The sequence below is a fragment of the Pleurodeles waltl genome, chromosome 3_1 (genome assembly GCF_031143425.1).
Source record: "Pleurodeles waltl isolate 20211129_DDA chromosome 3_1, aPleWal1.hap1.20221129, whole genome shotgun sequence".
In the NCBI taxonomy this organism is placed as follows: domain Eukaryota; kingdom Metazoa; phylum Chordata; class Amphibia; order Caudata; family Salamandridae; genus Pleurodeles; species Pleurodeles waltl.
Genome location: NC_090440.1, coordinates 869,011,119 through 869,023,812, shown reverse-complemented (window position 1 = coordinate 869,023,812; position 12,694 = coordinate 869,011,119). Strand labels below are relative to the sequence as shown.

General features: G+C 47.0%; 1 protein-coding gene across 2 annotated transcripts in view; it reads right to left on the bottom strand.

Moving 5' to 3' along the window:
* Positions 1-4,265: 4,265 nt before the first annotated feature.
* The window catches only part of NCDN (neurochondrin), a 66,061-nt gene continuing 57,632 nt past the window's right edge, over positions 4,266-12,694 (bottom strand). For both annotated transcript variants that reach the window (XM_069223815.1, XM_069223816.1), the window contains exon 7: positions 4,266-5,185. In XM_069223815.1, coding sequence (XP_069079916.1) covers positions 4,731-5,185 — 455 coding nt within the window. In that variant the 3' untranslated portion in view covers positions 4,266-4,730. The remainder of the gene's footprint in view (positions 5,186-12,694) is intronic.

The window sequence follows — 12,694 nt, the reverse complement described above, 5'->3', positions numbered from 1 at the left end:
ATCCCTCGGTCATAATTAGAATATGTAGCTGCAATTAAGTGTCCCCCGCCATCTTTTGCCCAGGCAGAGGCCTCAACAGGTGCCATCTGCACCGTATATCTCCGTAGGTAAGAATGCACACGGTACCGTTTAGTGCAATTATTAAACTCCAGAACATTCCATGTAACCAGTCTCCTATTCATGTTATATTAGGGTAGACCGGGGTTTGGGGGAGGGGGTGGAAGGTTATCTCCCCTCTATGATCGCCAGTCTGATGGTCGTATTGGCCTTTAAGTCCCACATACTGTTCCAACCTTTCAGGGTCCCTTGCACACGTTTCACTTCTCCCTGTTTTTTAATCCGGGTCAAGAGCACTACATGTAAACAAAGAAAAGAAACGTGTAAAGGTAAAATATAAAGTCAGCATAAGTGTAAAACAGTATGTGGGGCTGGTCACCCACCCATGCCCCCTAGGTGGGTGCTTTTGGGGCGGTTCCTCGCAGCAGTCTCCTGGATGACAGGCGTGTTACTTGTCGCTCTCCACCTCTTTGTATAGAGAGCACCACCCCCAGTCTTATTCGGCCCACTGAATCTCAGGGTATCTCAGATATCCAGTCAGACCGGAGTCTGCTGCCAAACAGACTTTATCCAGGTGATTAGTACCGTAAATCAGGCGGAGGACTGTTTGTCACCAGTCGAACCCGAGCTGCGCCAAATATCTGAACATCAGGCAGGACAGTGCTACTCTGTGGTTGTGATTCAGACTCCCCGTTCTTCAATCGAAGTCTCCTCTGCTCTGTCCGTCGTGCCGTCCGGCCAGATCGTTATCCGTGGCATCTCCCATCGGGCCTCTCTCCAGTGCCCGAATCGACCCCAACCCCTGCGGCCCCCAAGATGCCACTGTATGTTCCCTTCCTCTTTGTGCTGGGGGGCCCCACACCTGCCCCCTGCCCTGGTCCCACACCTCCAGCCAAGCCCATATCTCTTCCGGATTCTCAAAGAAGCGACTCTCCCTTAAAAGATCACTTTAGGGCGGGTGGGGAAGCGCAAGATATATTGTACACTTAGGGCTCTGAGTTTTGCCTTCAGTTCCGCATAGGATTTCCATCACGGGTGCACCTTCTTTGTGTACACTGGGTAATGGTGATGCCTTATTTTCAAAGGCTAGGCGGCCTGCCTCCCGAGCTGCCGCAGGATACAGTCCCGACCTTCGTAGTTAAAAACACAGGAAATTAAAAGCTCTGCATAATTAATGTATTCTGTTGTGATTTGGAGGCTTTTTCCTTACCGATACTTGCACCACCCAGAGTGCGGCAACAGCTGGCCCAGGGGTCCATTCGGGCACAAGGTCGGTGTGGGGCGTCCCAGATCCCCCGAGAGTGGTGCCGACTGCGGGCTGGTTACGGAGTTTCAAGACTCTCGCAGGAGTGGGCTCCGGCATCTCCCCAGTTAATCCAGACCTCCTCGGCTCACCCAGACAGTGCCTCCCCATAGTGGGTATAGTCTTTTCTTCGCCCCATGTCTCCCTTGTAGCACCAGGCCCAGGGCTCACCACGCCATGGCCTCCCAACTGGGCCCCGTGCAAGCGCTATGTGGCGTCTCCCCTGTGGGCTCGCCCCCACCAAGTTGTGTGCCTGGCCTCATGCGGGGGTATTTTTAAGGGCCTCAGAGTTCACCCAGTCAGAGTCTTCCCAGTGAAAGGTGGCATTTCTATGGGGCCTATCTAGACTTCTTGGTGTCTTGAGGTGTAGGATACGTCCCAGAGGAGGCCCTCCATGTCCTCGCTAGGTTCGCATCAGCTGGGTCAGAAGCACCACACCCACCGAAGAACCAGAGCAGGACCCTTTCAGAGACACACTGGAGACTGCCCCCCAATGTGCCCAGACAGGAGATCATCTTCTCGGGCAAGGACCTATGCTGCAGTCATGATCAGCGCCATCAAGCTCTGCGGCCTCTGATCCACCCAGTTTGGCCAAGTTCACTCTCGTCCCCTACCTCAGGGGCCCTCCAAGTAAAAAAAAACAACAACAGGCTGCCACCTTGGGAGTAGTCCCCAAGTATGCAGCCCCCAATGCCCTCGGGGTGAGAGGTAGGGCTCAGAGCTGCACCGCTGATATCCACAGGCACTGCTCTGCCCACTATGGCAGCCGGAGGCCGACCACTCTGCCTTGGGAAGGAGGGGGAAGGGGGGGGGGGGGTCTGTCCTCCTCCCCTCTGCTATTCCGGCAGGATGCTCAGGATTATACCTGGGGTAGACGGATCACACATCTACTCGGCCATTTTGTCATGGCACCCCTCACCCCTAATATTTTATTCCAAGAAGAACACTGGAAGCTGCCACGTCCTCACAGTACTTAGCAACACTCTATGCTTTATGAAGTAGTGGGATATGCTGTGCTATATAATCAGTCCTCTAATCTCCCTGCTTCATGTAAAGGTGTTCACTCAATCTGATATCTGCCTCCCCTCCCTCTCCTAGGCCTGCAAATCAGTGTAAGGACCACAATCTGCTGCATCCAGAAACCTACAGCACCATGCTAGGAGACATGGAGTAGTGGAGAGACATCAAGGCAAAATGATATCAGAAATTCCAACCTAATTGTATTGTGAGCACCACAACATCAATTGATTAAAGTATAAGGAGTAGTTCACATGGTTGCATTATAGATATCCCCCAGTAGCATTCCCTGGTTTGTACACAGGAGGCTGTTCCACGTGGTACTGATCTGCCATGCACTGTTTTTGGTGGGGCATCTTGCAACCATCGCATGCCCTAGAAAACACAAAATTAGGCAACCTACTCATGGAAGCTGCTGTTGAATTGGAGTGCAATTTCCTCTTGGAATTGGGATGGAAGGGTGGATGAGGAGCAGGAGAAAAAAAAAAAAACAAGCATTTACAATGCAATAGGTCTCACACTTGAGAGTTAGAGCTATTGGCATTGTAAATACCTAATTAGACTTTTCTTGCCACATAAATTGGTCAACCCTGACTCATAATTTGATCCTTTCCTGCCACGTAATTCCAGTGGCTCTGCTTATAACTAAAGCACTTCCATTTACCTTCTTCCTCCAGCTGCAGCAAAATATGAAAATGTTGCCATTTGGCATCCTGATTTAAATCTGCCATGCAAAACACAATAGAATACAACTTTCACCACCAGAGTTGCTGGCTAACAATTCTAAAAAACAAAACAAAAAAAAAACAAGACAGCCACGGAGGAGTAAGGAGAGAAAACCTAGAAGGCTCAGCCAAACATATCAAGTGTTCAAACAGTCATAGTGAAAGTCAGTCTTTTGAAGTATAACGCACACTCCTGGTAAGCTCAGTTTAGGATCTCACTCTTGAGGTGTTTCTGGCGGCCCTGTGCCATGCACGTCGGGGGTGACTGGCGAACGGCTGTGTCTGGGAGCCTCAGCAGCATGTGTGGGAGTCGGTGCCCTGATGGAGCCAACACTTCCGCAGAAATGTAACAACTAAAAAACACGGCCTTGCTCAATATTTGTCTAGTCCCTCGCAGTGTTTGCCAATTAGAAAAATAAAATGAGTGTCATTCACAGGGGTAACTAAAATATCTATTATTGGGGAGGTCAATATCACAACAAAGCTCTTGTCTCACAGAAGCCCCTCTTCTAAGCACGTGTGGTGGGTCTGTGAGCAAAGTACTAGTCAACGGTGTACTTAACAATGGAAATGGACAGCCTCTGGACTGAAAAATCAGATCACCGGAAAAGCAGAGCAACATTTCTGCACCACCACGGAGCATACACTGGACAAGGTTTCACTGCTGGCACAGTAAGATATACACGTAAAAATACTCATTCATTAAATAACAACATGTACCTGACTGGTTACAAGGTTACAATATGTTACAAGGTGTCTTTTGATGTCTCAATTGACACATTTGCATTCTTGGTGGCGGTTTGCTCACTAGTGTTGGCCCCCCTCTTAGTACCATTACTTATTGGCACATATCAGTTGCTATATCTTACTTTACCGAAACAATTTGGAGGTGCGAACCTATTACACAGCCACCCTCTTTGTTTTGCTTGACTTAAAATCAGTACACCAATTGATCAAAACGCACCAATTTAGTGGCAGGACCAGCAACATGCCAGGAGACTGGAGAAACCCGTGTCAGTGCACAACCTAATACACAGTGAACACAAACAAGCAACTGGTTCTGGTCTCCTTAATAGTCATTCTTGTATAAAAGACATAGGTAAAAATCAAGCAACAGATCTGTTGCAACTTAATTTTGTCACAATAATGTTTAGGGTCCAACAGAAAGTAAAACAACAGCTTATAAAAATATTTATTAGGCTTTTGTTTTCATGAATTACATTTAAGAGGCTGATTTTATTTTTTTTGAAGAATTTGTAGGTGGGCGATTCTGGGGTACCTCAGGAGGAGGAGGAGAAGGGGGTTTGCAGGAGAGGCATTTGCAAGGGATGCCTTTGCATAACAGTCTGTAAGGAATGGGTCTTTGGGAACATCTGCAAGGGAGGGCTGCCTTCTTTATGGTAGTCTGTAAATGCAGCATCCACTAGGGGGTCTCCTTCCTAGACGCAAGCAGGTTGGGGGCTGCAGGTCCCGCTGTGAAAGGCTCTGGGTGGTGGAGGGGGTTACCAAAGGCCGCAGGACAAGCTTTAAAGAAGAATGTGGGAGGACCTTGCAGAGGGCCTGCTGAGTCTGTATGGGCCACTTAAGAGACAGTAAGAGATTCTGTTCAGTCTGCAGTCAATATTTGCTTAGTTTGCATCTGCCTTTGTAGAATTCTCAGACAGATACTGTTCAAGGGCAGCCATGCCATAAAGATTAGCTTTCTCCACCCAACCATTTGAGAGAAGAACAGCCTTAAAAGATGGGCTGGTTTTCGCCAGCTCAGTTAGGATAGATTGATATGCTGTGACCACTTCCAGATCCACTGAGGACGGCGACACATGCCCCAGCAGTCTCAAGACCTTTTCGGGCCAGCCTGTTTCAAGTAACAATGGTGACAGCCATGTCAAAAGTGGCAGGCAGCTGGCAAAAGCCTGCACCCCTAAGAACCACAGCTCAGAAATATCCACCCAGGTGTTGCAGTAGTCTTCAGTCAGCTGAATGGCTGGTAGCTCCTTCAAGGGATCTTGTCCAGACGTATGGGCTTGTGACAAGAAAAGTACTGTCGCTTCAAAGAAGATCTTTGCAGACGTTTCTTGCATAGCTGAGACAATGGAGAAAAATGACCAAGTTAATAGTGTATATGTGCATTGCGCTGCTGGACAATTCTTAAATACCATATGAGATGGAAAAGCTACTTCCTATCCTAGTTCTGCATCAGAACAATCGACCGTGAAGTCATATACAGAATCTTCCCTCCAGGATGAGGGGGATCATGGAACACTTCAAAAACAAACCATAACTCTAAATTGTGGAATATGGTATTTTGTTAATGCAAAATGTTATATATCTATATCTTTATTAATTACAGAGTAGTGGCAGCCACTCTGTTGATATAGTTAGGATATCCAAGTATAAGAACTCCATGGAAATTTGGTCAATAACAACTTTGGCCCTGTTTGACAAATCTCCACATAACTATACAGACCTATTGCTTTTTCTACATTGGCGGAGGATGGAAAATTTGGCAGAGATTGATCAAGAGGGTGCAAAGATAAAAAAAAAAAAAAAAGGGGCATCCCAAAACGTGTTTTTCAACACATAAATTTTTCCCACAGGCTTTTGTTTCTTGCATAGCGTGAAAATGGCTCAAAGGGTTTACATGAAACTTAAGAGGATTAGACATTATGGTGTGCAGATGATCCCTTTGGGTCCTACAGATAAGTAGGGAAAGTACTTTTAAGGTACAACGCATTTTAACTTGGTGATATCTGTTGTTGCTGTATTCTCATGAAACTTTTGCAGTATTTAACAGAAATACCACGGTACACAGGGATGACAAGCCATTATGTGATTGGCTAATGACTGCGTTTACAAAAGTTAACCGCAACCATGTTTTTAGGTACATTTTGCCTGTCTTCTGCGTTTCACCCTCAGATGTAGATAAGTATTTGATTTGGAATTTTTTCCCTACCCATTACTTCTTTAATAAACCGTACGCAACTCCACTCTTTGACACTACTCTCTATGCCACATCAGTGTACACCACTGCATTGTAGGCTATTTCCTCTGTACTCCATTGCACTGTACTCCATGTACGCTCTCACACAGTACATCACTCCATTGTACACTGTTTCAATGACAACAATCCATTGTATGAAACTAATCTTCGCTATTACACTCCATGTCACTTCATGCTACTCCACTCCACTCCACTCCACTCCACTCCACTCCACTCCACTCCACTCCACTCCACTCCATTCCACTATATGACAATCCACTATATGACAATCCACTATGTCACTGGACTGTACGCCAGTTACACTCAACGTTATACCACTCTACACCACTCCACTGTATGCCACGATTCTACACTATTTCACTGTACATCACTCCACCCCACTCCGGTGTATGCTATTCCAGTATGTCACTTCACGCTATTACAATGTAAAATGTATGGCTGTACACTGTACTTTACTCCACGCCACTAACACACCCCAACGTAAGTCACTGCACTATACACCACTCCACTATATGCTGCTCAAGTCTATGCCACTCCACCGTACACTACTACCCTGTATGCCAATACACACTACGCTACACGCAACTCCACAGTATGGCCATTATTTTTTAAAGAATTTATTTTATTAACTTATTCAGTGCATTATAAACACAGTACCATTAAGAAATTCAAACAGATGAGCCATCATCCCAGACATGTCGTAAAACAGCAGTATTTCTGCACAAAGGGGGCTAGTGCTTGCAGAACAATACAGTAGAAATAATAATCTGCTAATCCTTCTCCGTAAATATGTGCACCACTCCCTGAGGGTATATCCCGAACCCTCAGACTTCTGCCTGACGTCTGTAGAGACTTTCTTAGCCTCCTCGAGCCTTGTAAGGATCCCCCTCCATGTTTGCAAATCCTCCTCTGCATGCTCATCCCTTCTACACTCAGAGCCACATCTCTTCTGCCACTGTCCATTCCTTCACATCTTTGATCCATCCCTGTTCCCCAACGGGCTCATCTATGAAATGGAAACCTGCCGTTTCACTAGCAGCAGGGCCAGTTGCATACATTTCCACTACATTTTCCTACCCTTTTGGTTTCCTAACAACCCCCAATAGAAATGTGGCTGGGTCCAGGTCCACTGCTACACTAAATACACTCCAATCTCCGGATCACTAAGTCCCAATACGCATGCACTGGGGAACACTACCAGTCTAGCAAAAGGAAGGTTGCTGGTTTGGACTGACACCAGTGGCAGTCTGTCTGTTTTGGCAGGGTCTACTTTATGTAGGAACACGGGGTGATATATGTGCAGTGTATGTAATTAAAATGTACTAGCTTGAACCACACATTGCACGTCCCCTGCTTGACTAAAGCACAAATACCTTTCCATTGGGCATCTTCTAGTGGTGGTGGGGTGGGGAGGTACGTCTTAGCACCTCCTTCAATGCACGCTCCCACCGTGATGCTGTGTGTTTGATTAGATATAGGCACATCGGGGTCACCCCTCCTACCCCGTGGAGCAACTGCAATAGAGTCCCCTCCCGTGATTCGTCCGGGAGTAAATCCTTTTCCCAATTGTCTCCATCAGACAACCAGTGTGCTGCATGTTGCAACTGAGATGCTAAATAGTACAGATCTATATTGGGCAGTGCTAATCCCCAATCCTCCAAAGGTAGGTGAAGAGTCTCTCAGGTCACTCTGCTTCGACATTCCGCCCACACTAAAGTTGTTAATAAGAAGTGTAGACACTGACCTAGGTAGGGTGTCCAAAGAGTGCTGTCGAGTATATAGGCAGCGTGGCAAAAACACCATCTTCGCCACTGCTACACATCACATAAGGGATAGGGGGGAGCGTGTTCCAGAATTGAACAGACTTAGTTAGTCCCTCTGTCACATAATCTATATTGTACTGGTTCTGCTTCTGGACTATGTTGGCCACCATTATTCCCAAATAGTGGAAGTGGTGAGTTTCCCAACGCAATGGCAAATCCGGCAGTATGGTGGGATCCTGTGCCGCCAGCCAGCCCAGAGGGAATATCAAATACTTATTCATATTAATGCACAATCCTGAAATGTCCCCAAAGGCATCTAAATGCTCTAGAAGCAATGGCAGAGATTCCCTCGGAGCCATCAGGTAGAAAAGTGGGTCACCTGCATAGAGCGAGTTTAGATGATTCACCCCTTCCACTTGGATTCCCCACCTCTCCATGTCCCATCAGAGCCTGAGGGCCAGAGTCTCCACTACCATTGCAAAAAACAGAGATGACAATGAGCACCCGGTCGTGTGCTTCTCCTGACATTCAGCGGGGCGGAACAGTCTACCAAACCTGACCCTGGCTATGGGTTCCGTGTATAGCAAACTCACCCAGTTTCTAAAGCGAGGGCCAAACCCCATAACCTTAAGGACCGCTAGGTGGTACCGCCTGGTCACGGTGTCAAACGTCTTGGCAAAATCAATGGATACCAAAGCTAATTCTCCCTCCCCTTCATGCAGGACATGCATTTACTGCTGAATGTTCATGGTAGTGCTCTGCCTGGTTTGAACCCACACTGGTTTGTGTGGACCAACCTCATTGCGAGACCTTTACACAGGATCTTCATGTCTATATTTATCATCGTGATTGGACGATAGAATGGGTCAGATGCCACAGCACCGGGTTTCAAGAGCATTGCAATGGTACCTTTGTGCATTGATGCCAGTGCTTCTACATAAACCTCGAGTAGATAGGGAGCCACCACTGTACCAAAGGCCTGCTAACATTTGGCTGTGAAACCATAATTTCCTGGCATTTTCCCTGCTGGAAGAGACTTTATGGCCGCCCGAACCTCCTCTAATGCGAGTTCAGAGTCCAGTTCCTGCTCTGCCATTTTACCCAACTGGGGAATCTGTATCCCGGTCAATTAGTAAACAAGTTGTTCATGGTCTGGGTCCCCTAGACTGGTGTTCGCCCGCTCAGAGTGCTCCTGAAACACCTCCAGTATGTCACTCTGGGTTCGCATCTCACCTCTCTGGGGATATTCAAGGTGGAGTAAGGGGTACGGGGCAGCTCGTCAGGGAAGGAGCCAGGCCAAGGGTCTTCCCGAACTATCGCCTTCCTGATGGAGCAGTTGTCATTAGTATTTCAAAGTGTAATGCTCTAGTCTGTCCCTAGTTTCCGTCGACTGCCTCAATTGCTCCATTGCAGCTTCCTGTCCATGCTCTTCCCTCACCTGGCTGTCTTTGTAAGGCCACCAAGGCTTCCTCCTTATGAAGGAGTTCTGTTTGTAGCGTGCATCGCACTCCACAGGAAAGACCCACACATCTACCCCATAGCACCGCTTTCAGCACCTCCGTTGTAAGACTCTGGGTGGTCATCCAGTTCATGTCAATATAGCCCGTCAGGGACTCCACTATTGTTTCCCTACCCACCTGAGCCTGCAGTATCTCAGAAGGGATTCTCCATCAGTAGGGGAATGAGGCACTTCCCCTCCATCGGAATCAACCTGCAACCAGTGAATATTCAGATAATTATTGTGTCATTTGTACTACCTCCTGTACTCCAGTAGCTGTGTGTTGCGTTACCAATATTGGATTCAACCTACTAAAGGTACCATGTGTGGCCAAGTGACAGGTATATTCCTGGAGCCCCAGGTGACTGTCCCTCCAGACATAATTTTGACCAATCTGGTTGTCATCCTAGGTTTAGTGTCCTCTTGGGGTGGGGGTGGGGGGAGGGGGTGGGAGAGTAGGGGTAAGAGGAGTAATCATCAGTATTTGAAGCATATGAATCAAAGTCCACCATTTCCTGGCCTTCTAATGTACCCTGAGCCAGTATATATTGGCTGTCCACATCTGCTTCCATGTAAGTTAATGCAAACGGGACCCCGAGAGCTGGGCACACCAGCAGCCCACCTAGAGCATGACGAGAAAGTAGTGTAATAGGTCTGCCCACCTCCATTTTTTAATCTTACTAGCCACATAGAGTAACCCAAGAAAAACCCCAGGGGTCTGGGTAGAAATTTTCACAAAACAACAGAGACCCCATTAGGGATCACTTATAATCATAGATGCAGCACTTAGGAGTATGTTAATATGAATGTTGGAACTATTCCCGATTATAAGTGATGCCTAATGGGGTCTTTGTTGTTTTGTAAAAACCACCTCCATTTTTTGGCAAGCGTTTTAGCTTTGGACTCGGTTAAATGGGTCTACTGGAGATATACTATACTAACCCAGTCTCTCTGGAAAACCCAAAACTGAATGTTGCTGCGGCGGAAGCGGCTCTCTGCTATCCTGCCCAGCTCCGCAACCATGGTAGTCATTGTGGCCATCTGACGCTTTGAGGTCGCCACCACCCTCTGCAAGTTTTCGATGTTAGCTTCAGCATTGGTGACCATGTCGGAGACTTTTCATAAATCAGCTCTCAGCAGATTAAAATGGATCGACATGGCTTCTATTTCATGTTCCAGGGCCGTTCATGATCCCTGGATAACCGCCAGAAGATCCGCCCTCAAGGCCTCTAAGGCATCCTCCCCCCAGTTCCCTGTTTTTGCAGCGCATGACTGCCTTGTTAACCTGTGGGTAGGCTGTCGTGGGGTGGTATACTGCGTGATAGTGTCCGTCACCAACACTTGTGCTGCTTAGTCCTTACCCCTAATGGCGTCACAGTGGTGCTCACACTTCAATGCACTGCTGATTTTCGGCTTTAGAGAACCCTCACAAGCCCGGAAAGGGGGGAGGAGCGGGGCCAACAGCAGTCAACTACACAACACTTTGGGTCTGATTACAACTTTGGAGGAGGTGTTAATCTGTCCCAAATGTGACGGATATACCACCAGCCGTATTACGAGTTCCATAGGATATAATGGACTCGTAATACGGCTGGTGGTATATCCGTCACTTTACCGTCACTTTTGGGACGGATTAACACCTCCTCCAAAGTTGTAATCAGGCCCTTTGTCTTATTAAACCCACCAAAGGAGCAGCGCCAGTCTGTACACCTCCAAGTCCCTATCCCGTATAATCCGTGTCCCCCACCAGTTAAGTGAGCACAGCAATTCCAACCGTCTTTACACTAGTCCATCGGGTCCAATCAGTAACGACCCCCTGAGAGGCAGAGCTAATCACTCAGCCCCCAAGGCTCACCCAGATAGGGGGCAGATAGGGGGATGCAGCAACCCCGGGCCCCCAGACGGCCGTGGAAAGCAAGGATCAGGAGAGCCAGAGGATCCCAAACACTTCAGGCGCCCAAGTTTCAGTGCACAGCATATCAATCCCCTGCGTAATTAATATCAGGCTACTTTACCGCTCGCTATTCCAATCTGCGTGACTCCGCTTTATGGCACTCTAATGTACGGCACTCAACTGTACACTATTGCAGTGTATGCTACTATAGTTTGCTATTCCACCATATGCCACTCCACAGTATGCACCTGCACTGTATCCTATTCCACTGCTTGCTACTCCGCTACACCCCAAGCCACTCTAGAGTACGCTATTCCAATCTACACCAGTCCACTTTACAGCACTCCACGCTACTCCAATGTACACTATTTCAGTGTATGCTGCTCTAGTGTATGCTATTTCACTGTACATCCCTCTACGCCACTACACAGCACTCTACGTTAACCTCTTCCTAAAGCTAAATGCGATAAACTCACACTCCCCTAAGTTGGGATTCCTGTCTATAACGCACCTTTCATATGCGAATGACACAAGAGTGGGTCTCCAGTGACTAGTTAACGCTCTGGCCAATTTTGCAACAATTAATAAATTAGAAATTAACATCACCAAGTCTAAAACTATCTCAAGGTGGTGTAGAAGCCTAATTATTCAGCACCCATTCAGGATACAAACGACCGTTAGCCAGCTCTTCTAGATAAACATAAAGGATTTATTAGAGATAGAAATAGAAAGGCATGTACATGGAGGATGCTCTGTACCAGTGTACTCGAACAACCTAATACAAGGAAGTAATACACGATCTTTTATAGTATTAAACCACAAACCTAATTCAACGTCCTATTGGTTCTTTGGCTTTGACGTATGACTACTTCTCCATTATGGCTGAGGTAGTTTTTCCTATCATACCATATATAGTAACAAAAAGCATAGAAAAGGATTTTACACAAGGTGGCCTACGTGCCTAATATCACATGGTCCATCTTGTGACAGAACTTGAGAACATCACGTACTCAGACTGGTACTTTCCAGAAGGGAGATTGCTTCAGCTAGCATGCAATGACGATGATTTTCATGATGGCTGTTCAGAGAGCAAGCCTTGCAACATAATGCGTTCCTAGCAGTAGCGAATTACATTTGTAGGCCTCTTTACTTAATGATAGGCCTGTGCAGAGATTGTCATTGTGTATAACAGGGGCCACTAGGCATAGCATACCTAAGAACTGTAAAATGCGATTCCACAGTGGTACACTCCAAGCGCTGTGTTTAAAGTCAAATTAGGTAACACAAGGCTAGAAGACATCAGTCACTATAAATACCTGGGCCTTTTGCCTTATGTGCTTTGGCTAGGAAATTGAACGGGCCATTGTTTAAACCTTTACTAACAGTCATGTCTGCAAAATTATTACCAGCTATAACCTATGGCAGCGCAGCGCTAC